The sequence below is a fragment of the Polyergus mexicanus genome, unplaced genomic scaffold (assembly GCF_030449975.1).
Source record: "Polyergus mexicanus isolate NDT 795.1 unplaced genomic scaffold, iyPolMexi1.0 SCAF_1, whole genome shotgun sequence".
NCBI lineage: Eukaryota > Metazoa > Arthropoda > Insecta > Hymenoptera > Formicidae > Polyergus > Polyergus mexicanus.
The window spans coordinates 14,199,651-14,225,737 of record NW_027223321.1 but is presented as its reverse complement, the minus strand read 5'-3'; the positions used below and the strand labels follow the sequence as shown (position 1 = coordinate 14,225,737).

Genomic DNA, 26,087 nt, shown 5'->3' with positions numbered 1-26,087 from the left:
TAAAACATCTCTTATCTGTGATTTTAACAATATTCTTTAAATTTCTTCAAAAAATATATAAAATGTAATTTGTATATTCTTTTATTAAATCCATGTCAGAATAATAATATTGAAATATGTATATTTCATGTATTTACATAATTCATCAACATGAGTTTATGACTGTACAAAATGTCTTTCATATACATACTTGAGACATTAAAAAAATAAAATTATATTGTCAACCATATCGAAATAAAACTTCTGCATAATTCATCAAATCATTGAGTGGATTTTCTTGATTTCTTTCCTTTTTGAATAAGAGATACTGGAGAAGCCAATGGAACTTTAAGCATAATGATATTCTTATCCTTCTTAGAAGATACTGCTCCAATGATTTTCACAAAATTCATCAGTTTTTTCAGACCGGTTTTTCTTTTAAGTATAACTCGAAACTGTTCAAGATCCAGTTCAAAGTTTGATATTATCAACGCAAGGATCAAGCAGTGTACAAGACCTTTATCTTTCATAATATTTGGCCTCATTCTGTAAAAGAAATTCTCTTAAAATTTCTTTTCTTACAAGTGATGGATTTAATCGAAACTTACCGTCCGTTCGCACTGGGTATGCTATATGTGTCAATGATGTGCTGATTCACCTCTTCAGAAGCTAGACACACGACAACGTCGCGTTTCTTCATATCCTTCAATAACATGTCACACCATGTATTAACCATTTCAATATAGAGTAAGAGAGCAACCTTGTTTACATTGTCTGGATCCGATTGAATAAATTTTAAAGTATGTGTAAAAAATGTACTCTTCCTATATGATCAGAAAAAGTATAGTCATATAATAGCATTGTAGATTTGGATATAGATAAGAATAGACAAATATAGATAATAACTTAGAAAGAAATTTAAATTACCCTTCTAAATTTCCATTAAGAACTTCCATCGCATGTTCATATAACATTTCCAGTTTACTTCTTGGAATAATGTCATATACATTGTATACATCTTTGACATTACTCGCCTCCCTGTTACATGTTGGTAGTATTGTATTTGAGGTAGAATCATCAGTTTGTAATTGAATCGACAAATCTAGCCTATCGATTTCAACATCTGCCAAAAGATAAAAACAATTCAATAAAATTTTGTATGCAATATATATATATATATATATATATATATATATCATTAAATATCAACAATATTGATCGAGGACGACTTTAAATGATGATATATATGTAAAATTCAACTACATAATAAAAAAAAACTCACTTGACACTGTTTTCTCAAGTTGTCCCTTGACGGAATTAATATCCACTTTCATTCTTTCAAATTGCTCAGTTCTACGCTTGATTTTCTTCGATCCAAATTGTTTATTCAATATAACAATTTTTTCATCTATATTGCTTTTGTTATCTTCGATAACAGGTTTCTCAAGTACAGGAGTTACCTGCCATCGTTCAGCTTCAAATAATCGTACTTTGCCTGTTCTCTTATTATGGAGTACCAGCATCGTCCGTGTCGATTCTTTTTCAAAATCTGGTCTGTAACCTTTATATACGATCTGTCCATTTGATAAGGCCAGAACAGTTTTATTTTCCCTTTGATCACGAAATAAGCCACATGATATCTCCTTGTCCTCTTCATCCTTAAGCTTACCATTCTGAAAGTTCACTATACCACAAAGTTTTATTTGTATTTATAAAAAGGTCTATCTGAATGCTCTCTTTCTCTCAAATTATTAAAAGCAATTATTTAAATAATCAAACAAAAACTGAGATAAAATGGTGATACTTGAATATAATTATTATATGTGTACAAAAGATGATATTAATATAAATTTAATGAACATGAGATAATGTTACATGTTTAAGTGTATTATGGATAATAGCGTCAGATGTACTTAAATATAATAAACCGATGTGTATTAACGGTAATATTATTTAAGTATAATAACGCGACGTGTCTATTTTACCAATAATAGGTTGAATTTTATTAGATTGCACAATCACATCTTCGATAACTGCTTTGAGTCGCTTCATTTTTCATTTATTAATCAGATATTTCATTGATATTATAAATATTTTCGCGCGTCATGTACAGGTTATGTTACACCTCGCATGCTCTTCTTCTTCTTCTTCTTGCGAATGCCACCGGGACTGAGACACTGGCCCATAGGGCCAAACCTCGCATGCTCGTAGCATAGGATTTTCTAATTGGCAAATTCAAAATAAGATTCTTTGATTGGTCAATCGTTGCTGGTAACCCTAGGTAGCCTAACCTAACCTAATCTAACCAGTCGAAGCTGTGTTCCGATTCCCCACCCGGATGTACCCGATATTATAGTATACGTGACATATACTATAATGGCTGCGGTCGAGAAGACGCTAGAGATGCTTCGACGGATTGCATTAACCAATTAGAATAAAGAAATCTTTACTTTCTTTGCCCTGATTGGTTAATTAAACGCTTCGAAGCATTTCTAGCGTCTTTCCGACCGCAGCCAGTATCGGATGCACCCGGTCACCCGGGTGGGGAATCGGAACACAGCACGATCGATGGGCGCGTTCAGAAAACACAACTGTTGAGCATCGTCAACACTCGATGTTGATTTGTTGGTTCTAGAAGTAAGAACCAATCATGTTCGAGTGCTACTCAACGGTGTGTCTCCTGAACGCACCCAGTGATGCCAGAAACGGGTCCCGCTTGTGTGCGTTATCGTTTCCATTGTTGACCCGTTTCTGGCATCACTGAGCACGATATGAGTGACTGTGGTCAATCGGGACGCTCCCCCGTCGGCCAGTTATAAACTATAGATTTTATTTTCTCGTATTACAACCAAAATACAAAAAAAATTATAATTACAATAATCAGCAGGATCGTAAGTTTTTCGCTATAGAGCGATTTTTTTGGAAGAGTAAAAATAAAATTTTATGAGTTGACAAACAAGGTATAGCTCATAGCGAGTTAGATGTTAGTTGACCATCTCAATCGTATTTTATTTATTATAAATATCTATTAAAAATATTTTACTAATTATAAATAGTCATCTATACTAATCTGAGTATAATCTTAAATATTTTATTCCCCAATATAACTATATCAACATTATATTTTTCTCTTTCTCTATAAGTTATATCTAAAATTATTGCAAAAATGATACATATATTTATACTTATAATAATGTATCTCTATATATCATACAATTATAATAAGTTATAGTTGTCGTTACTTGTTATTACCAAAGTTATTTGTTGTAATCTTATCACATAAAAATATTATATAAAAGAATATTAGAATCTCTTAAAAGATTCTAATACAATTTGAAACAAGAAAATTTGTTTGAACCATAGTTCTTTGAGAAATTAAAATTTTTGGATTTGAAACTATCTTCCCTGCTGTAAATAATGTAAAATATATATGCAAGTGTAAAAAAATTATATAAATAAAAGGATATAGAATAAAACAATGTGAAATTAAATATCTCATCATAGATAGATTAAATATAATTTGAAAGCTAGAGAAATTGTGTTTGTTCATTTATACAGTGTTTTGAACTTTCAGGTTTTCCTAAATTTTAAACTATACGTTTTAGCGATTTGTCTTCTGTACTATTCAATTAACAAATTATATTCATCAATTTCTTCAAATGTACTATTAATAGTTTTTATCCATTCATTTACTCGTTTCTCATTTTCTTTTTCAAATTTTGTGAGTTTTTTTTTCTTGGTATGGTGGTCCATGTTTTCTTTCTGCTCTTCTTCTTCGCTGATATCTTCCACAAAGTCAAATTTCACAGCTCGTTTCCTTCTATATGAATGTTGAGGTGGCTGTAATATTTTAAATTAACATAATTAACTGTAATTATCAATGATATCATATAATACATGTAAAAAAATATATTGATACAGTATTAATAATGTAAATACCTTCGAAAAATGTGAGGGCTCTAAATCCATGAACAAAGGAACCTCAGCTTCAACATTTGATAGTCTCTCTGTTTCAGACAAGACATCAAATGTGTCGGAAAAACTGAGAAAATTTACAAGATTTTTATCTTTTTGCTTCGTAAATGATTTGTCAACTTCAACATGCATTTGATCTGTTGCCTGCTTGTTGTCGTCATTAATATCTGATTTTGTTTGTAATAAGTTTTTTATTTCTCCCAGCGAGATTCTGGCAGGTACTGCTTGTACATGTTTGCTTGTATCTATCGCCTGAACTTTTTCTGGAGTTTGATTAATTGGAAGTTTTCTTTGAATTATATCGTGCTTTTTATGGAAAGTCATTTTCTTTTTTCTTTCTTTTTCTCTTCCACATTTATTTTTTTTATTTTCCATATTTTCTTTATCTATTTCCATACTTTCTTTATTTATTTTCATATTTTCTTTACTCATTTCTATGTTCTCTTTATTTATTTCCATATTTTCTTTATTATTTTCAAATTTCAATTTTGGTGTACTACTTTGAATAAAGTGTTTAGTTTGAGAAAACAGTGATAATGTTGGAGGTCGCCAAGGACTTCCCACATCCAAGGCACTTGTTGTCTTCAAGATAGGAGACAAAGATTTGGTTAATAATGAACAATTCAATGTGTTTTTCTGCTGTTTTACCGAAGTTTTATTATCAAATATATTCTTCGACCGAAAGGGCCAAAATTCTTCAGTATTGCTGGGTGCCGATTTAATAACTGTAATATTATCTGCATTTTCAACAGAGATAATCTTTGGTTTCTTTGTCTCTTGAATTTTAATTTGTTTTGGACATACTTTGTTAGATGGTAAACTTGTTTCTCCCACCATATCAATATCTGTGTTTGTTCTTGGTGTTTCAATCTTCTTTTCTGTTTCTTCCTCCACCGATTCTCTTATTATTTCAATATCTGTATTTATGGTCGATGATGCAATCTTCTTCACAGTATTCTCCTCTTCTAATTCTTCCACTATCTGACCAACATCTGCAACTGTTCTTGGTATTTCTATTTTCTGTTTATCTTTCTTTGCCGATTCTGTAACTATCAATTCTATTGCAGATTCTGAAGGATTACTTTGTGTATACTTTGCAGGATTTGTATCAAGTCCACAGGATTCATTTTTTTTATTGCCAATTATTTTCGATTGTACAGTAACCTTCTTATGTGTAATCTTTTTAGTCATTTTGTTTTTCTTTTTATTAATTTTTCTTATCTGCTTTTTCTTAGTAGCTTTCTCCATTGTATCATTAATATCGAACATAAAATCGTACACGTCATTCTTGTTTTCTAAGGACTTTTCAAAAGATTTCATAGCTTTGTATATGGGTACTTTTTCATTGTTTTTCGAAGTTAACTTTTCTAATATTACCACACTATCTTGTTGCTTTAGTGGAATATATTGCTGCAGCAATTTTGAATCTTCACAGTAATTTTTTTTATTCCGACGAGGACGCAAGCGTCTTGATAATGGTTGGCTATTATTTGCAGACATATTTGTTTTTGATACATGTAAACTTTTATCTCTTGCACTAATATTAATCTTTTGTAAACTTTTATTGATAGTGATGATCTTTTTAGATTTGAGCTTTCTTCCAGATGCAGCCTGTTTACATAGTTCACGAGAATTCAGACGAGAGGAACGTGTGGATACTCCAATTGTAGACATTATCGTTCAATTATTTCTGGAAATACAATATATGTATATTAATTGCCACTCAAGTTAAATATGACAAGTCCTCAATCAGTTTTCTATATCATTTTCAATACCAACCAAATAAAAATAAGTAAGTAAATGTCATAAAGCTTATATATTTGGAGACACTTTTCTTAATTTGCATTAACAAAAAATTCATACTGCTGTTTAGATAACATGGAAATGATAATTTGATGCGATCAAAAAGTCAATCATTTATTATTTTATATGACCATACTTGATCAGACATCGCATTCTTACTTGTACAATATAATCTCATTCCAATAGAAATATATATATATATATATATATATATATATATATATATCGCCTACTCAGGTTGATTACCCAATTCAGGCTGCAAAGTATCTTCAGGTATAAAAATTCTATGTGAATATGCATTAATGCATACAATTACATTCGTTATTATTTTATATATGAGAAACTTCGAAAAAAATCATCAAAGATATGAATGTAATATTAAATTGTTTTTTATAAAATACAATTTAGAATCTTACTGCGTTGGTAAACAAAAAATTAAGTATATAAAAAAAATTCGAATTTTTTGTCATAAAATGTATTTATTTTACACACACACACACACACACACACACACACACACACACACACACACACACACACACACACACACACACACACACACACACATATATATAGCGAGGGAAAAATTGCGCGACATAATAAAAATTTTCTTTATAAATGATATTAAATTAATCATTCTTTGTTCCAGTACAAGAAAAATATCTTGTGACGCATGTCAACTTACAACGGTTATGAGAAACGGGAAATGTTAAAGATGAACCGTACGTCAGGGCTATATCACGTTTGACGGTTTGACTTGACCGTGAAAACATAAAGATTTAAATCGAATAATCGAGTATACTCACGAAATAAAAACGCAAATTTTCTGACAGCATCACAATGTAATTACGCGAAAAATGTCGGCGTCACGATTGCCAACTTTTGTGGCGGCTCGCAGTGACAACAGGCAAACCTAAGCCGTGTTCCAAAATTCACTGCCAAAGAGTACTGGAAATCTATAACATACGTCACGTGAACTATAGATTTCCAATACTGTGAGTGAATTTTGGAACACAGTTCTAATGTCACGTGACCAGTGTGAGCAACAGTAGGTTTGTTCATTTTGCTAGCACTTTCTGTAATTTTCTACGCTTGAAACAAGACGAACATATTCGGATCAGATTTGTTCATCTTGTCTGCGAATTTCCAATTTCCAAAGCTTTTACATTGAAAATAAGACTAATATACAATCAAGCATTGGAGAAATAGAAAGCGACGAATCTACGTGGAATGTATGTAGAATATACACGAACAGATTTCGTCGTTCAGGCAACGCGTTAGCTCCAATCTATTTGAAAAAAATGTCTGATGAAAAATCTACAAGAGTGCAAGAATTTAAGTTAGATCCCGATTGTGAATTAAGATTTGAAGTTGAGAGTAAGAATGAAAAAGTTACATTGGAGGTAATATTATTTCTTTTTGAAACTCTTAGCCTATAGGTTTCTTTTATTATTGGAACTAACCCAGAATTGTATAATCGCAGTTAAAGAATGGCCTGGCAGAAGTATTTGGGACAGAATTAGTAAAAGGTAAAAAGTACGAGTTTATCGCTGGCGCAAAAGTAGCGGTTTATACTTGGCAAGGTTGTACCGTTGAATTAGTTGGAAAAACTGATGTTAGCTATGTGGCGAAAGAAACACCTATGGGTTTATATCTAAATTGCCATGCAGCGATGGAACGGATGAGAGAGACTGCAGAGAAGGACGATACTAGAGGTCCAATAACGATGGTTGTGGGCCCTTGCGATGTGGGAAAGTCCACGCTTTGTAGAATATTGCTGAATTATGCTGTCAGGATGGGCAGAAGGCCGATTTTTGTCGATCTCGATGTCGGCCAGGGACATATAGCGATCCCCGGTACTGTGGGCGCTCTGTTGGTGGAACGGCCGTCCAATGTAGTGGAAGGATTTAGTCAGCAAGCGCCACTGGTTTTTCATTTCGGGCACAAAACACCACAAGCCAATGTGACGTTGTACAATTTACTCGTCACACGCTTGGCAGAGGTATGCTCGGACAGGCTACAAGCTAACAAAAAGGCCAAAGCTTCCGGAATTGTCATAAACACGTGCGGCTGGGTTAAAGGGGACGGCTACAAATTGCTTACACATGCCGCGCAAGCATTCGAGGTAGATGCGATACTCGTGCTAGATCAGGAGAGACTCTACAATGAATTGGTAAGAGATATGCCGGACTTTGTGAAGGTAGTTTTTCTACCAAAGAGTGGCGGAGTTGTCGAGAGGAATCAGGCGCAGAGGACTGAAGCGAGAGATCAGGGTGTCAGAGAGTACTTCTATGGCTCTCGAACACCCCTTTATCCGCACAGTTTCGAAGTAAAATGGAGCGAGGCGAGGCTGTATAAGATTGGGGCACCCGTTCTACCAGCTTCCTGTATGCCATTGGGCATGAAGGCAGAAGATAATCTGACAAAATTAGTGGCTGTTACACCAGGACCCAGTTTGTTGCATCACCTGTTGTCTGTCTCATTCGCTGATTCTCCAGAAGATGATGTCGTGCAGACTAACGTGGCCGGATTCGTTTGCGTGTTAGTATACGGTTTATTACAAGAATTCCGTATAATTGTTGTTATTGTTATTATTAATACTAATTATTATTATCATCATAATTTTTTCTTAAGAACAAAAATATATTTTACATTTGCAGAACCAATGTGGATATCGAGAGGCAGACGTTTACTGTACTCAGCCCACAACCTAGACCATTGCCGAATACAGTTCTGTTATTATCAGATATGCAGTTTATGGATAGTCATTAGCAGCTATAGACAATTTATTATTAATTAGACAAATGTAAAAATGTACAAAAGTATGAATAGCGATATAAGAAATACCTTTTACAATATAATATTTGTATTATACGTTTAAGACATAAATATAAGGAAAAATTTATATGTAATATTTTTTGTAAAACAATATATATATATATACATTTATATTTAATTATCTGTATGTTTGTTGTCACACAAATTAATTCGAATATTTTGAAGAAGGATCAAGAGTTAAAAAATTAACAATTGAAATAGCTCTCATAAACTTATCATTTTCACATTATAATGATTTGTAATAATTTATTTGTGTATCCATTCCACGGACTTATATATTATATGATATATATATATATATATATATATATATATATATATATATATATAATCTATATATATATAGAAATCTGTCTCTTTCTATATCTTTCTCTTTCTGTGGAAAAAAGAATAAACATTGATTAATCGATCGATTTTAGCCCATTTCTGTCTTGTTCATTCATAAAAGATATATCGCTACGACGATACACGTATATATATATTTGTATGTCGTATATACATATTAGGCTGCGGTCGAGAAGACGCTAGAAATGCTTCGAAGTGTTTGGTTGATCAATCAAGACACAAAGAATGAAGATTTCTTTGTTCTGATTGGTTAATGCAACGCCTCGAAGCATTTCTAGCGTCTTCCCGACCGCAGCCTTATATATTGGTATAATTTGTATATTGTATGATTCGTGATACGTGCGGATCATGCGCTGTGTGCGAATGTGCATGTGCGGTTCGATTCAGTCGCATGCATTTTCGAGAACGAGGCGACTACAAAATTGCTTTCCGTGCTTGAGCGGCAGATCGTAAAAAAAAAAAAAAAAAAAAAAAAAAATTACGATGATGTCCACTGATTCTCGAGGAACTTACATCTCGTTTGCGTCGAAATAGCAAACTGTATTCGTAAGTAATGACGACAACCAATCAACCAACCTCAAAATGAACGCGTGACAGATAGCATTTATCTCAATACGATCTTGCGTGTTGTCATGCGTGGCTACGGATTTGAATTAAATGCGAAAATTATGCTAAAGATTCACATTGGCGATAATACTTAAAAAAAGTGCAAAATAGAAACATATTATCGTTACAGCTGTTGATGTTTTAAAACTTACATTTATTTCTTGCCATTTTTTCCGCGTTAATCCGTTCAATTTGGAAAATTGATGAATAATAATTTTCACATGAATTTTCAGTGATTTTTATTAGTCTTTATTAATTAAAAATTCATTTCAGAACAAAAAGAAAGTTTTGCATTATTGATCAGGATACAATACTTTTTGTATGATTGTTTCGTGTTTGTAACTTGTATATTGTGCATATATGTCTAAAATCTATAAATATTGCACCATAATTAATTGATTTTTGTTCATTTATTGATATTTATTTTTGATATACAGATTCTATTATATAAAGTTTTTATGAAGTAAACATGCGTCGAGCACGTATTAAAGCTTTGGCTAGTGTGCCAATTCGAAAGAATCCTGTACAAGATACAGTAGCTCTTGTTGATACAAGTGATCTGTCTGATAAAGAACAAAAAAAGAAAGATGCATCTAATGCTCAGCTGAAATATAAACCAGAAGCTATCACAAATATCACAGAGGTAAAGAAACAGAAAGAAGAAGGTACTGATGTTGATATAATAAAGCAGAAAATCGTTAAAGATGTTGCAAAGATATCTGAGGAAACTATTAAGAAAGAACAAAAAGAAGCTAGTTTTGTAGAACCAATCATAGTTAAAAAACCAGATTCTCAAGAATCATGTCCTCGAGTAAAACCAAATTCTCAAGAACCATGTGCTGGAGTGAAACCAGCTTCTCAAGAATTATATGCCCAAACAAAACCGAATTCTCAAGAATTGTGCATTGAAATAAATGACAAACCTGAAAAACCAATTGATCAATCGGTTCAGAAGAATATTCTACCATTGTCAGACGTACCATCGACAGCAATAGATATAAGTAAGGCTTTTATAAAATGATTTAAAAATTCATATTGAAAAACCAAAAAATATTTGATAGCAATTTGATTTTTCTATTAAAATATAATGTTATAATCTTTATATCAGTTACATTTTGTATATACATTTTGAAATATATATATATATATACATTTTTTTTTTTTTTTAGTTTCTCCTACAAAGAATCGTCTGTGTTTTATGAGACCTGTACCGAGACTGGACACTGGTGGTAGAGTAAGAAAGAATAGCATACAGGGAAGCGGTGCGAGTGCGAGCGAATCCGAGGATGAGCACGGCAAGAGAACCGCGTCTGTCGTGCCAAGTCGCATACGAAATGATTCTATTTGTTCTGTACAGAGCAACAAGGAAAGTATTGCTGATAATCAAAATATCTCTCCAAGACTTAAAGCGATGCAGAAGAGACGTATGCAGGTTTCGGAATCGGCGAGAAGGCTAGCCGAAGCGAGAAGGGAGTTCTTACTAAAACACGAAAATAAAACGCCTGATAAAAGTCAAATGAAAATGTATGATTTTATATATTATAATCCCGTAACGAATCCTATGAAGTCGAACAAAGAACAAAGAATAATTCCAGCACAGTAAGTATATCAAATAATAATGGTAAAGTATATACACATATGTATAAAACACTATATATCTACATGTCAATACTTTGTGAATTTAATTCCATTTTTGTTCAGACCAATGGAAATACCAGAAGAGGAAGAAGCGGATGATCCGTCGGCGATGCCTGTGCCGCAAGTCAAAGTCGGTCCTGACGGTCAATTGATAATAGACGAACAGAGTCTCGTGATAGAACAAAAAGATGCAAAAAGAGTTAGAGAAATAATGTCGAATGATATTATTGTTGAAGACGGTATTTGCAATAATGGTGGTTTCTATAAGAAACATAAGAGAAGAAAAGAGTGGCCAAGATGGGAGACGCTTAAATTTTACAGAGTCTTGAATGTAGTTGGTACTGATTTTCTATTGATGCAGACTCTATTCCCAAATAGGACTAGACAAGAAATTAAACAAAAGTACAAGAAAGAAGAAAGAGTTAATCGTCAATTGATTGAAAAAGCTCTGAAATACCATCAAGAGTTCGATACTGAAATGTTAGAAGAGCAATTAGGTATGTTCTCTTTCTCTCTTTTGTAATATTTTCTTATTACACATCTTATATTTTAGTTAATAATATTGAATTATTAACATTTCACCGTTTTATTAAAATATTGAGCTTATATAGTGATTTTGTAATAATTTACTTATAATAAATAAAAATTTTGTTACAGATATAATAGTTAATTTAAATTACATAGTTAAATTAGAATATTTTCGTTAGAATTTTTTGAATTTTTGTAATAGTACTAAGACAGTTTGCTCTGTTTATATATATCTTATTTATTTATTTTGTGTTGTAACATGCATTAGTCATTGTTTTCTTGGAATTTAATTTAAGCTGTTGTTTTGATTAAAGAAAATAAAAAAGTCAAAAATAATGTTTTGTTTCTAGAAATATTACAAAAACTAGAAAATATCCAAGATGCTCCTAAAAAGACATCGGAGAAAATAAAAAATGATCAAAATATAACTAGGGCGGCGAAAAGACGCAAGCATCGTGAGTAAATTATAATCTCCATTTCATTTTGAAGCGATACTTATGAAACAAGAGAGAGATATGTATTAATAATCAGAAAACTATATATGAATACGGATATTATGTTTAAAATAAATTGATTCACACAATAAACTATTACAGGATTTGTGGCGGAAAGTATTGGGGAATGTGAAGCGCTATTAACGAAGAACGTTATTAACAACGAAGAAGCTGAAGACACAACGATATCAACAAGCGACGAGATCGACATCGAAATAAATAGCGAAACGAGTGACGCTCATCAACAAATGAGGAAGGGAAGTAAAGTACGAAAGAGGCGATTGGATGATAGATCTGACAATTCCGATGATGACAGCGCAAGCGGTTCCAGTAGCGATTCGGACAGTTCTCCGGAGATTTATCGAATCCGACCGACTAGATCTGGTAGACAGCCGAAGAAGATGAAAAAGCTGCAAGCGCCCGATGTCAATAAACTTAATACGCCTAATGTTAATGCGATATCTGACAGTAGTATCAAGAATGAATCGTCAGTAATTGGTGACGAGAATGTGATATCGTCACATGTAGCCGTGGAAGTTACAGAGGTTGTAAATAGTTCAACCGAGAACGGCGAAAGCGCGGAAACATCGTGTTCTGAAAATATTACAAACGTAATACCAAATATAAATCAAATGAAACCGGGATCTTTGGTAATTGTATCGAAGGAGTGCATAGAGGAACCTGGAAACACTATTCTGCAAGTTTATATGGTTAGTTCGAACGTTGATAATGTTAACATGGCAACTGAACCTAGCGAATCTATGGCGAATCAGCAGAGCCTATCGGAATCTTTAACAACAGTAACTAATAAGCCGGAAACTAATGAATCGACTAAACCTGACAATGATGAAAATTCCGAAAAATGATCTTTTGTATTTGTATGTAGCTATACAATTCAATTTTAGATAGGATTACACAAATGATATGTATCTTCGATTTGTCGAGATTGAATATTAATTTATATATAGACTAGAAGAGTATAAAAAAAGACTGCAAAAGAAGAGCGCAAGAGAAGATACATTTCTAATTTTGTTATTTATATGTCTGTAAAGTTCTGTTTTTTTTTTTTTTTTTTTTTTTTTTTTAAATGATAAGCGAGGATTTCTTTTTATTATATTGCTTATTATGTAGAATATTTTCTATCTGGGGATAAATTTATTTCTTCCGACAAATTGAAGATGATTTATTGTGATAAGAATTGCGCATTAATTTTTTTTATAAAAGTTTAATTTTATATGTATAAAGCTATTCAATTAGTAGAATATATTATGTTATGAATTATCAGCATTACGCGCGTAACACGATAGTAAAGATAGTCCGAGCTCTCCCATACAATTCTTGCTTATATTGTAATCTTGTCTGTTTTCTGAATCAACTGTATGTACAGTGATCTTATCCAGTGTGGTTCTTCCACTACTCATATGTGACATAACTACAGTGGATTAAGAAAATCAGTGAGAAAAAAGTACGTTACATTTTTATTTCGCAAGTGTATATATATCATTAGAACAAGAACATGGGCTAAAAGGAAACTTTGTAGTAAGGATAAAATTTGATCTCGACGACTTTACAACACAGGCAGCCACATATATAAAGTTCATAGAATTAAGTACATGTTTCTTTTTACACAGCGTATGTATAGGAGACATTTATCAAACTATATTGAGAAAGATAAACTGCTATTGTGAATAATCTCTTTCAGCCAATATTTTGAGCGTCAGTTCTAGTATAGAGCTCAATGGTATTGCCAGCGTACTGCCATGACAATGTATATAATATAAAATTACATTATATAAGTTATAAAGTTATATAATGTAAGATTATCATAATGATAATCATTTTATAGCAATAAAATTGCTGCAGAGAGAAATTGCAGCTGTTAGAAATAAAATATTGAGCAATTGAAATTGTATTTTATTTTTGCAATCAAAAATTTCTGTTGCATATGGAAAATGCAGATATTTTGATTATTTTCAACATTTTCTTAGAATCAATAAAATATATTTTGTAACTAAATACTATAAAAGTGAGATATATTTTTTAGATTTCTGTATTACATGTGATATATATTTATATCACATTATATATATTGTATATAATATGATATATCTCTCTTTACGATTTTTATAGAATGTATCTTTATTTTGAATCACTAATAACACAATTCTATAGTATCGCATGGAATCCACTTTGAACTTTCCAAAGCATCCCATAAATTATAATCCTGTTCAATCGTTTCTCTATTTGCCTTGTCAATGTCAATGGGGACTGAGTGCTCTGTAAAAGTGAAAGGATATTGGATAAAAATCTAAACATACACGCTATATTTAAATATTTCAGATTGAGATTTTTTGAAGAAACGGCACAATTGATCGTAAGAAAATAAATGGTACATATACCGATTAATTCTAATTCGTCTTCTTCAGGTTTTTGATCAGATACATAATTGTTATAGGCATCTGATGTTGGTTCGCTTTCATAATAGCCTTGTTGCCAAGCACTGTAACTGTTCCAATATGATGATGTATCGTAGTAATTATACGCCTCTGAATTCATATTTGATGCTGGATACTCAGAAGTTGATTGTGGCGGTGTCGAACTATAAAATAATCAAGAAATATTTCTTATATTTGTAGCACAATATCAAAAAGAATATTTTTCAGATTGATATAAAAACAAAATTTATCTCCTAAAATATATATTATTTGTATTGTTAATATAATTTATGTAATAAACTTACCCAGATATTTTATTCCAGGGTCTAGGTACAGCATTGCAAATTTTCAGACATTTTGTTCCAAGTCCTCTGTAACCATTCATAGTGATTAGGCTATTCTTCTGTTCTTCTTCATTCGCGAATCTAACGAAGCCATAGCCTTTACTGAATCCCGAACTATCCAATATAACTTTAGCTGTCCTGATTGAATTATATTTTGCAGCAAATGCTCTGTATAAAGAGTAATCATCTACATCAGTGGACAAATCGCCTACCCAAATACTGAACTCTCTCTCAGCAGCAGGTTTCCCCGTAGTGCTGGCATGATTTAAGCGAAACCGTACAGGCTGCAAAATATCACACAATATTAGAATAACAATCAACAATTATATATATATATATATAAATTGTATCGCAATATACTTACAGGGTTTGAACCGGGTATCACCTTGCCATTTAATTTGTGCATTGCATCGAGCGCCATTTCGTCAGTTGGAAAATGTACAAAGCAGTATCCTGCGGGCTCGCCCGTATACCGATTTCGCATTACCTTTACCGTCTGTGGCTGTTCGCCCATCTTGTGAAACGCATTCATGATGAAGCTCTCTGTCATATAGGGCTCCAACTAAAATGAGATAATTGTTAATATTGCGTTTGTATTTATCTATTTTTAATCAAGCGATCAAGCAATACAAACTGTTAAATAATTTACTCACACCACCCATCCATAGCTGGCACAGCACCATTGGTCCCGACATTTTATTTTACTCTCAATCAATTAATTTTTATTAATTGTTCTAAGTAAGAAATGTAAGAATGATATATATATCGTTTAATCCAGGTGCTATTTTTGTTCTTTGTACACGTTTTTATGGAGATTTTAAATACACCGTATAATTTACATACAATCACGACACTTTGATGAATGAGTAGAACCGACAAGATAATTCGCGCGAGAAAAATAAAATCGAAATGTATATAAACAAACTGAGAGACCACATATACATACAGAGAGCGAGAGGTTATGCTGTTGACAAATGGATCCAATAATCGTAATGCATGAGTATCTAGATATTATGCGTTCGACTCGAAATGCCTAAAACCGGAAGTGACAAGTATAACATTCCGTAGATTCCGTGATCATTGGACCAATGAGGAACGATATTTCGAACTTAATATGGCGAACATTACTATTGGTTCTTCTCAAGATTACTTCTGATTGGTTAGCCGCATCATTATTATTACGTTGCCACCATTATACAATGCAATATTATACTCGTCACTTGTCTTATTAAATCATTTCTTCGATGACCGATGGCAACAAAAATGGCGGGCGCGGTAATGCGCGCAGCGATCGTCGATCGTGTAACGTCGCCGAGGCCGAGGCCGAGGCAGGCGCGTTGACGTATGTCGTGACGAGACCACCTTCGTGTAGAGCGCCCGGACGGATAATAAGCTGTCGCGAACGTGCGTACATGCGCGAGTGTATGTAGGGTATCGCGATCTTGTTGCGTGAGCGCGCGCGCTCTTGGTGATATATATATATATAGATATATATATATATATATATATGTATGTGTGTGTGTGTATGCGCGCGATCACTTGCGTGAGCTGCGAGTTCTGACACGAGTGTGCGACAACGAAATATGTCAGAGGCAGCTCCGGAAGTATGAGCGAGGAAGCGGACACGGTTAGGCGAACCTGCGGGAATTCGCTCGCAACTTCGTTGGCGAGTGAGAGCGATGCAACGATCGGGACGGCGACGCCCCCGTCGTCACCGCTGTCGCCGCCGCCGCCGCCGCCGCCAGCATCGCCGTCGACAACTACGAGGTGCACTGGTAGAAGGCCGCGTTTCGGTACCGGTGGCCCACCGCCGTCGCCGTACGTGTGGGTTGACGGCCGTCAGCTGCGGAGCGCCCTGGCTTGGACCAACAAATGGCCAACGCGATCGCCCGGTGCTCTCCCGTTACGAGTCAACTTCCCTGCGAACGACAGTCATCTGGTGACGGGCTACTTGGAACCCGCCAATCCATGGCGGCACGGTGAGTATCGTCCTTCCATTCGCACGATATATCTTGGTCCTTTACCTGGCTCTCTATCAGATTATTGAGCGATTATCGACTCGTACCTCTTTGGAGTGTATCTCGGAGTGCATCGTGCGTTAACTCTTAGGTTTAATGATATGATGCATCTTGCACTGACAATCTGTTGTGTTGACCTTTATGACACAGATACAGAGGAAGATAAGTAATTAACCAGGATTAGTGCTGACAATAGTCGATGTGATCAGTTTGTGGATGTTTTGTTATAAAGAATCTATAAAGAACACTTGGTGCTCTCTCTTTGTACTCTCTCGGTGCTGAGAGAAGCACGATTCAAATTTTGTTTGCGATATGTAAATTACTCTTTAATAGAACTAATATGTATTTATTATAGTGTCTCTGATTCGGTACAAATATATATATGTATATATTGTATATGTATATATATATATATATACATATATATAAATTATTAATCCTATGTTATTATAATATTGCAGGATATTTTTGTATATACACTTGTCAAGATTTCAAGTAAAATTATTATCTAATATTGTTGAAAACACAGCGAGTTGTAGCTATTTGCTATAAAATTTTATATAAATAAATTATTATTTGAGATCAAAATTGTAAATTTTTGAACATGCAGCAAGACATTGCATGAAACGGATTAAAAAATGTCGCGTACAATATAATGTATAAGCGTATTTAAGAAATTTGTAATTAATCTTTTAACTGCGCGCAGTTTTTGTGTCAAATAAACACCTTAACATTCTACTCTACTATTATGACAAGGATAATAATTACTTGTCTGTGGAAATATTCTTATAATATCCAAAGCAGTTGAATCATTTGCACAATTTTTTTACTTGATTATTCTTTAGTGCAGTTGTATATCGTTACTGTGCTATTAGGTTTTTTTATAGACTCTGTCCCAAGTGAAGGATTTCGCAATGTGAATCTTGTCCTAATTATAAGTTTGACGCAATGTTAAAGTCTATCTGGGACAATAATATACAATAAAAATGTAACAATCATTCTCCTTTCTTATTGTAATTAATGTGTGTAAGGTGTAATGTGATTTTTGTCAAATAAATAAACGAATAATTATAGATCATACACTGTATTGTTTACTTTTACACATTGCTTACTTCTCTTTAATTTTACATAAATACATTCTCTCTGTCTTTTTTATATATATTATATTTATACCTGTTATTTTATATACGTGAAATAATTTACTCTCTCTAGAAAATCTGAAGAAATTGCATAATGGAGCAATTATAGATACCTTTGAAAATTTCCCTGTGTGTTTTTCGTTATACCTGTAAGTGCAATAAATTCAATAAAAATGTTTTTGTATTTTGAATTAAAATATCATCTTTTAAAATTAGCATGCCCGTGATTATAATCGCTGTGCTACTTTTGTATATCAAGAAATAAAAATATTAATAATTGTTCCCAGCTGAAAATGTGAATCGCGAGGACTTAATCTTCAAATACAAGGAGTCTTGCACACGTCACAACACCGAACCCTTGCTAAACGTTTTAGTTCAGCTAGAGGTAAATGCATCTATTTCTTTATACTACAATTATATATAATTTCATTATATCATGCTGTCTCTTTTCTGGCGTAAATCACAACTGATATTAAATTCAGGTGTGAGCATGTTGCGACAAAGTAATGATCTCGCAAAAGGACTGGTTCTATGTACATGGAAGTGTGTATCGAGTTTGTTTACTTGAACCAAAAACGCTAAACTGGCTGAAATAAAAACGTGAAGTTTATCTCTTTTACTTTTCTTTCATCATGGCATTTTGTACATGCTACTTGTTCTGGCATTCTCTAGCGATCTAGCAAGACTTTCTCACCAGATAGTTTATCAGTGCCTTTGTAGTGCACGGACATAGCTCTGCCGCTTTGAGGAATGCGTTTTTGCAAATTTTATCCGAATTTCGACATTGAGTCAGCTTTGCAGGAAGAAAAGTTTTCATTCACTTTTACGCACATATGTTTCCTTATTTTTGTTATACAGAATCTGGATATATCTCAAGATCGATGCGAGCAGCTGAATTTGAAAGGGGAAATCTTAGATCAGGATCATTCTGAGCCATTGGAGGAGATATTGAAGAGAGTACAATTTAATAAAATTAATCTAGAAGGAACATCTTTGAACGATGAGGTATTTTTATAAAGATACATAAATTGTTTCATATATTATTGAGTATATATTTTAATATAAGCATATATAATCTATATTGATGTAAACAATTCTTATTACAGAGTTCCGTGATATTATTTGATATGCTGGAATATTACGAATCCGCAAAACACTTAAATATCTCGTTTAATCCGGATATTGGAGCGCGCGGCTGGCAAGCGTGCTCCCATATGATTAAGAAGGTATGCATACAACCAATTTATTAACCGAAAATTTTCATATACAACGACTCTGTATGTCAAAATTAGTTTTCAAATTTTGTCTTTATTTTTAACTTGGCTATATTCCAATTAATTACTACAGTATAATGTATAACGGATAGTGTCACTATACTGTTATATTTAAACTGAAATACTAAAAGAGTAATTGTGTGATACTTTTCTAATTTTTTTAGACTCAATGTTTAGAGCAGCTCGAAGCAAGGAACATAATGTTTAACGAACAAAATATGAACATTTTGAGTCGTGCATTACGATTAGCTTGTCACCTACATGTTCTCAAGTTGGAAAACTGTGGATTATCAGGCAGAGCAATCGTTATACTTGGTATTTATCTCGTGTAACAATATTCTTCTAGACATTTAGATATTATATTGCATCTATATAAATATATTATTTGAATTTATTATATTAATCATAATAATATTTATTGATATTTATTATAATAATAGTATTATAATTTTTGGGATTAAAATAAAGAAATAAAGCGAAATATTACCGTAATTAGTAAAACGAAAAGTTTTTCGCAATGATTTTTATGAATATTATGACTATGTTTTTTGTAACAGTTACAGCCCTAAAAATGAATAGTGGTATACGGGAATTATATCTAGCCGATAACGGGCTTGATCTATATGATGCTATACAACTTGGATCTCTCTTAAGGATGAACAATCATTTGCAATTGCTCGATATTAGGTACGATTAATTGCTCGATAAAAACGATTATTTCTCTTAAAGCTTTCTTTAGAAAGATAAACGTGAAAATGTGTGTGTGTGTGTGTGTGTGTGTGTGTGTATGTATGTATGTATGTATGTATGTATATGAAGTTTATATTGTATATTAGTCTCTTTTTCTTGTATTTTTTCATCCTATCTTATAGATTTCTCTCTACAAACTAATTTTTAAATTTGCCGTGAAAATCAATAGAAATCGTGCGCAGTAACTAAATATACTTTTATGTGTAGATTATAGATGTTTGCTTTATATCTGTGAAAGATATGGCTTAAGTGAGTAACGATATTTTTAGTACAGATTCTCTTTCTTTTGGAAATGTTTTTTTCTTTAGTAATAATAACGTCCAGGACGACGGGATACGGGACATTTTGGAAGGTCTAATCAATCAAGTGAATGAGGATAAGACTGGCAAGGGACTCAGTATCCTGATATTGTGGAACAATCGTCTAACTAAAAACTCGGCACCCTACATCTCAAGGATTATAGTATGTATTAAATGAATGTTTTGCGGTTTTTCATATCATCTTTATTGAATTATAATATCGGCGATAATCATCACGATAATTTTTTTTGTGATTTTTATAAATAGAAATTGTTAATAACTAACTCAATGTATACGACATCTTCTTGCAAGTAAATTTTATTTAATATGAATTTAATTATTAAAATTTTTATTGTTTGTATATTTTATTGCATCGATTATTTTTTACATATTTATTTGTGTATATATATTTGTACCATTATTAGTGCATATGTTAAAATAGAGAAATATTGTGGAAATAATAGAGAATTGAAATAATATCATAATGGTTTAAGTACAACGCTTGAAAATCGAAGAAAGATGTAAAATTATTTGTAATTATCAAAAAATAAAAATAAATGAAGCAATAAAAGTATGCTGTTTGTATGCTATAGCTTAACGCGTTTGCTGCCCTATTACGCCCGCAATAATTATGTTCAGGCATTATCGAAAACATTGGAGACTCTGAATATTGGTCAGAATGTGCTGACGGACGAGACACTAAGAGTCGTTAACGAATCACTGAAGCAGAATCGTGTTCTCCTGCAATTGGGCATGCAATCGACAGAGCTCACGTGCGAGGGAATAATCACGCTGGCCGAGATCATGGAAACGAATCAAGTTTTGCAGGTAAGCTCTTCGAGTTATACCATCAATCCGGTTCACACTCAGTACCTTATGTTATGCTCTCTTTTGCTTTTGCAGAGAATAGATTTGCGAGACAACAGCATACAGATGCGCGGGATGCGTGCTCTCGCAAACGTAATGAAGGTGAACAAGACCGTAACGCAGATTGACTTGGACGACAAACCTCGGATAAGAATAGTGAGTTTCGTAAGATATTTATATACGTATGTTCTACAATCCTTTTTACATTTGTTTAATTGATCTCCTTTTCTCCTTATCTTTTTTAAACGAAGAATGGTCTCGTGCATGAGTACATGGAATTGGTTGCGGAGATTCGCGGTCGTTGCAGCCAAAACGAGCAGGAGCGTCGTTTGCTGGAAGAGTCCACCGAAGATGCCGAGAGCCTGCAGCATCCGAACCGGCTACTGAACGCGAGCTCTCGTAAGATCTCGCTCACCTGTCAGACACTGCCAAATCCATCGTCCGATCGATCGGCGACATCGTTGATTGACGAGCCGGCGACGCGCGCCATGCTGGAGCCGGCGAAACGCACCAGCGGTGGCCGTCTGCGATCCCCGGCTCCCAGTCCAATTCCCTCACCTGTAGCTAGTCCGGTTCCTAGCCCGTCCCGGAATCGTTTCGTCGTGTGTCGGGTGCCGGAGGCGTCGCTACGTTCCACCGACTCCTCGGCATCCACCTCGCCCGTCACCCCGCCATCCCTCGGCTCCTCCCCAAATTTTTTTTCCGGTGCGTCGAGCGGCAGCTCGTCGAGGTTTCGCGTGTCAGTCGTCGAGTCGGCGAGTGCCGGTCGCTCGTCGCCCAAATCGGTTGTCTCCTCCACTAGCGGCTCGATCACGATCGGCTTCAACGTTAGAATCGACGCGGCCGATTCGGATGATTCCGACAGCGTTATTAACAAGACGGACGCTAGCAGTAACACAGCCGCATCTGTGTCCGATATGTTTCACGTAGTCCCATCAGCGAAAGAAACGTCTTCCTCGAGCGAAAACATTGCCAAAAATGAGGATCGTTGTGACGGAGAGACGAAGATTCCATCGAGTCAAATTAAAGCGGATGAGATTGTTACCGTGACCTCTAAGGGTGAATATGAAAAGATGACGGAGATTAAAGAAGAAGAACGGTTAGACCAAAATTATGTAACCGGGACGTGGCAATCTGAAAAAAACGAGATGGACTATTGCGATAAAAACGAAAGCAATCCAAATAATGTTACGATGATGAATTTCGAGAGCGCCGCGACAGCCGTCAGGGATACTGAGACGATCGCAGATCGTCGTATCGTGTATACGAGTACAAAGGAACTCCAAGTACCTGCATATCCAAACGAAGATACAATTTCGATTAGTGTAGTTGAAGATGAAGCCTCAAACGCGATAAAATTGTCCTCGAATAACACTACGGAATCGAGCCGAGCCACTTCGGAAGAGTTATCCACCTGCATGTCGAAATCTTCCGCGAGTACCACTTGTACGGGAATGTTCTCGCCTCGCACGATGGAATCGCATTCACGACCAAGTACATCAGTGCAGAAACACAAATCCAGCCTTGAGAAGCTTCTGTCCTTGTTCCAGCATCCCGGCCAGTTCTTCTCGGACTCCTCGAGCGTTGCCGTGGACACGAAAAGCTCTCTGCAGGAGAATGTTAGCGGTGTGATGGCATTGGGCGATAGGCTGCAGCAGTACCTGAAGGAAGGCCGAACCAAGATCGATGGCTCGTGTTCTTCGGAGCACGGATCTCCGTTGAAGAACAAATCGATGGGATTAAATATATCACAGTTACAGAATCTGACCGGCATATTCGCATCTTTTAAGCTCGAGCCTCAGGCGAGTCTCGTCGAGCACGGTACCAAGATCTTTGGTCAAGTGAAAAATCAGGATGCGAATATCAAAGAGAGGGATTTAGAAGAATCGACAGAAATTGAAGTTGCAAGCGTCGACAACGAGAGAAATTTGCTTGATCGAGAGAACAATCAACTTACGAGAGACGATGGCAATAATCTAATGGAGCAAGATCAAGTGATTAAGAGTGGCGAGAATGATTTATTTGATCAAAAACAGAATCAGACCATAAAGGACGATGAGAAAGATTTAATTGGTAAAGAGAAGAATCAGATTATTGGAAGAGACGAAGATTTATTTGATCAAGAGAAAAGTCAGGTTTCTAAGAACAACGAGCAAAATTCGTTATTCGATCAGATTAGCAGGAACAATAAGAAGGATTTGATCAGTCAAGAAGAGACTCAAGTTTCAAATAATGATGAGGATAAATTATTCGATCGGATAAAAAATCGAACTATAGAAATCGATGAAAGAAATTTAGAGGATCAGGAGAAGGGACAGGATATGATCAGGAACGCTTGTGAAAAATTTGAAGAAAGCGAGGGGAGAGATGAGGTTGCGAACAACGATTCGGGAAATGAGAGGCTGCGAGATGACATTACGAGAAACGACGAAAAAAATGTCGCGAATGTGCGAGATGGCACACGCGATGTTAACAAGGAGGAGGATAACACGGATGATTTACGGTGGACAGAGTCGTCTGATAGAATTAGTGATCGACTGTTACCTGAAAGTGTGCAATCAAAGGACGATTTCGCTAATAATTTAGTATTAGGCGACGGTCACGTCGCAACAAATGCAGCAGCGGTATTATCGTCGTCGCCAGCGAGCGAGTCTACCGCTTGTATAAATGTAAGATTAACGGACATAGCCGAATATTCTGCTCTAGGATTAGGTAAAATTGCCGACATATGTATAGAGTGTAACGATGCGAAACGTTTCGAGGATTTTATCGACGAGGAAGAGCGTGACGATGTGCCGCAGGATTCGAAACATACGGAGCGCGATGATGATGCCGAGTGCTTAAGACGCGAAGATTCGAAGATTTTAGGAAGTAATAACGCAAAGTGTTTACAACATGACGCGGTTGAAGAAACGAATGCCGCGATGATAAGGACATGTGATATAACCACAGACAGTATTAATCAGACTAGTGATAGTAGGTTTTTTCCGCTTTCTAACATAGCATATGATAGTAAGAAAGCCGTAGATAGCGTAAGTATCGTGTCGATCACGACGGACGATGATGTCGACATGTTCAGATCTGTATCGGAGAACAGTGGGCTATCATCGATGTCGTCGAAGGACGCGAACGTTTACTTAAACGAGGAAGTTACCAATAACATGCACCGAGATCATCGGTGCGATTTTATGAAGAGAAGGGAGGAGGAGGGGGATGATCTCCACGGTAATGCTTACCGCGATTCTATTGACCGTGCAACAAGTACAAGTATAAATATTAAGATAGATTCGCACGGAGAATTGGAGACGACAAGTCCAGACGGCAGCCAAGAGGCGTTAGGGCGACGGTTGCTCATGCTAAATAACATCGACAAGCATCGAATTGTCCTACAGGATGCTGCCGAGACCGCGAATTATCCGGAGGATGAGGAGAGCAAGCGGACGGTCGATCCCACCATTCTCATCATCCCATCGCCGCACGAGATGTCCGTGACAAATCTGGACAAGCCCGATACGGAGGAGCTTATCTTTTGTATGACCGACGTCTCTACAGACGGTACGTCCATAAAAGACGAGCTATCACCTCAGGGCATCGTGTCCAGAAACTTACCGAATAAATCGGTAGAGTCGTATTTTGAGCTTCCTGTTTCGAAGACTACTGTGCCGACGAGCAGCATGGTTTTGATCGAGAATCCCGGGAGCGTGCACAGGAACAGTCAGGATTCCGGGATCGAAGAGACCGCGTTGGCAATCGACGATAACATCATCGAAATGACAGAGGTACCGCTGATACCGCCACCGCCGCCGCCGCCGCCGCCACCGCCACCGCCACCACCGCCACTGCCATCGCCGCGCAGCAACCTTCAGGAGAGCGTGGACTCGGGGATCGAGTCGGAGTGTTCGTCAATATGCATCAGGATGGAATCCGCTACTGCCGGAATCAGCACGCTGGAGATCGTCACGACATCGAAGATGCCGACGCGTGACGATAACGACGATGAAGAGGAATTCGGCGAGTTTGCGTCGGATTTCCTCGCGAGGGAGACGCGACTGGGCGATAGCGATAGCACGAGTGGCGACGGCGACGGCAACGGCATCTCGTACCTCAGCGGCGTCAAGTGCACGGTCATCAACTCGATGCAACCCATCGCCGACGAAGGCGTCAATCGACCGGCAGCGTCGATGATCGCGCACTCCCCCACGGCCGTACATGGTACCAGGTGAGTGCACTATACGGCGCCTTCTCCTCTGGGCTTCTTCTATGGAACTTTTTGCAGAAATCTTAGAATGCGTTACACGCGCGATTATATTAAACTTTAAATCTCGTGTGTTATCAGAACAAAATCTAGTCGTCGGCTTATAACATAATCTTAAGAGGAGAAGATGTGACGATTATTTTGGTACGCTGATAAAAATAAATAAAACTTCGTGTTATCTCTTCAAAATCGAAGAATGAAAATAAAAATATTAAATAATTAAATTTGAAAACTTGTATGCCACGTATTGGGAAAGGTCGTGCATTCTAAGAGTTAATGTGTGGAAGAGGATATTTCTTTCCCTATTGCTTCGACTCTTCTTGATTTCCTACTTATTCGCTTTCGCAACTTGTGCAATCGACGTCAGCTTCTGTATCGGTGCTATTGCTGGGAATATCTGAAAATAAAAGAATTAAAAAGGTTTTAAATACTTGGCAATTACATTGCGCAATTTGAATGAAGCACGATACGATGAGTACTCTGCGTTGATACCACTGCTT

General features: G+C 35.5%; 6 protein-coding genes across 8 annotated transcripts in view; 3 read left to right on the top strand and 3 right to left on the bottom strand.

Moving 5' to 3' along the window:
• Positions 1-129: 129 nt before the first annotated feature.
• On the bottom strand, positions 130-6,644 carry LOC138936633 (uncharacterized). Of its 3 annotated transcripts, XM_070302221.1 has the most exons (6): positions 6,564-6,619; positions 1,965-2,201; positions 1,262-1,663; positions 907-1,102; positions 588-803; positions 130-525 (listed from the first exon to the last, which is right to left on the bottom strand). In XM_070302221.1, exons 2-6 carry the CDS (start codon positions 2,029-2,031, stop codon positions 261-263), a joined length of 1,146 nt encoding a protein of 381 aa, XP_070158322.1. In that variant the 5' UTR covers positions 2,032-2,201; positions 6,564-6,619; the 3' UTR covers positions 130-260. The 3 variants fall into 3 exon arrangements, with proteins under 3 accessions (XP_070158322.1, XP_070158314.1, XP_070158304.1); XM_070302213.1 differs by lacking the exons at positions 130-525; positions 588-803; positions 907-1,102; positions 1,262-1,663; positions 1,965-2,201 and adding exons at positions 3,045-3,819; positions 3,919-5,644 and having other exon boundaries at positions 6,564-6,644; XM_070302203.1 differs by lacking the exons at positions 130-525; positions 588-803; positions 907-1,102; positions 1,262-1,663; positions 1,965-2,201 and adding exons at positions 3,045-3,819; positions 3,919-5,644 and having other exon boundaries at positions 6,443-6,629.
• A 198-nt stretch (positions 6,645-6,842) lies between these two features.
• Positions 6,843-8,646, top strand: Cbc (crowded by cid). Its single transcript, XM_070305973.1, has 3 exons — positions 6,843-7,160; positions 7,241-8,298; positions 8,418-8,646. Exons 1-3 carry the CDS (start codon positions 7,059-7,061, stop codon positions 8,527-8,529), a joined length of 1,272 nt encoding a protein of 423 aa, XP_070162074.1. The 5' UTR covers positions 6,843-7,058; the 3' UTR covers positions 8,530-8,646.
• Positions 8,647-9,307: 661 nt separating this feature from the next.
• Positions 9,308-14,100, top strand: Bdp1 (transcription factor TFIIIB component B'' homolog Bdp1). The gene is made up of 6 exons (XM_070302160.1): positions 9,308-9,486; positions 9,984-10,547; positions 10,716-11,145; positions 11,248-11,681; positions 12,063-12,167; positions 12,309-14,100. The coding sequence occupies exons 2-6, from the start codon at positions 10,016-10,018 to the stop codon at positions 13,070-13,072; spliced, it is 2,265 nt and encodes a 754-aa protein (XP_070158261.1). The 5' UTR covers positions 9,308-9,486; positions 9,984-10,015; the 3' UTR covers positions 13,073-14,100.
• On the bottom strand, positions 13,359-16,145 carry Secp43 (tRNA Selenocysteine associated protein). Its single transcript, XM_070302170.1, has 5 exons — positions 15,639-16,145; positions 15,350-15,547; positions 14,947-15,269; positions 14,606-14,805; positions 13,359-14,483 (listed from the first exon to the last, which is right to left on the bottom strand). Exons 1-5 carry the CDS (start codon positions 15,678-15,680, stop codon positions 14,359-14,361), a joined length of 888 nt encoding a protein of 295 aa, XP_070158271.1. The 5' UTR covers positions 15,681-16,145; the 3' UTR covers positions 13,359-14,358.
• A 76-nt stretch (positions 16,146-16,221) lies between these two features.
• On the top strand, positions 16,222-25,948 carry LOC138936602 (serine-rich adhesin for platelets). The gene is made up of 10 exons (XM_070302147.1): positions 16,222-16,964; positions 18,430-18,527; positions 19,001-19,147; positions 19,249-19,368; positions 19,581-19,731; positions 19,974-20,103; positions 20,475-20,628; positions 21,105-21,293; positions 21,369-21,488; positions 21,584-25,948. Exons 1-10 carry the CDS (start codon positions 16,592-16,594, stop codon positions 25,553-25,555), a joined length of 5,454 nt encoding a protein of 1,817 aa, XP_070158248.1. The 5' UTR covers positions 16,222-16,591; the 3' UTR covers positions 25,556-25,948.
• Positions 25,949-25,968: 20 nt separating this feature from the next.
• Megf8 (multiple EGF like domains 8) overlaps positions 25,969-26,087 on the bottom strand; it is a 6,657-nt gene continuing 6,538 nt past the window's right edge. The window contains exon 14 of the mRNA XM_070304168.1: positions 25,969-25,984. Coding sequence (XP_070160269.1) covers positions 25,969-25,984 — 16 coding nt within the window. The remainder of the gene's footprint in view (positions 25,985-26,087) is intronic.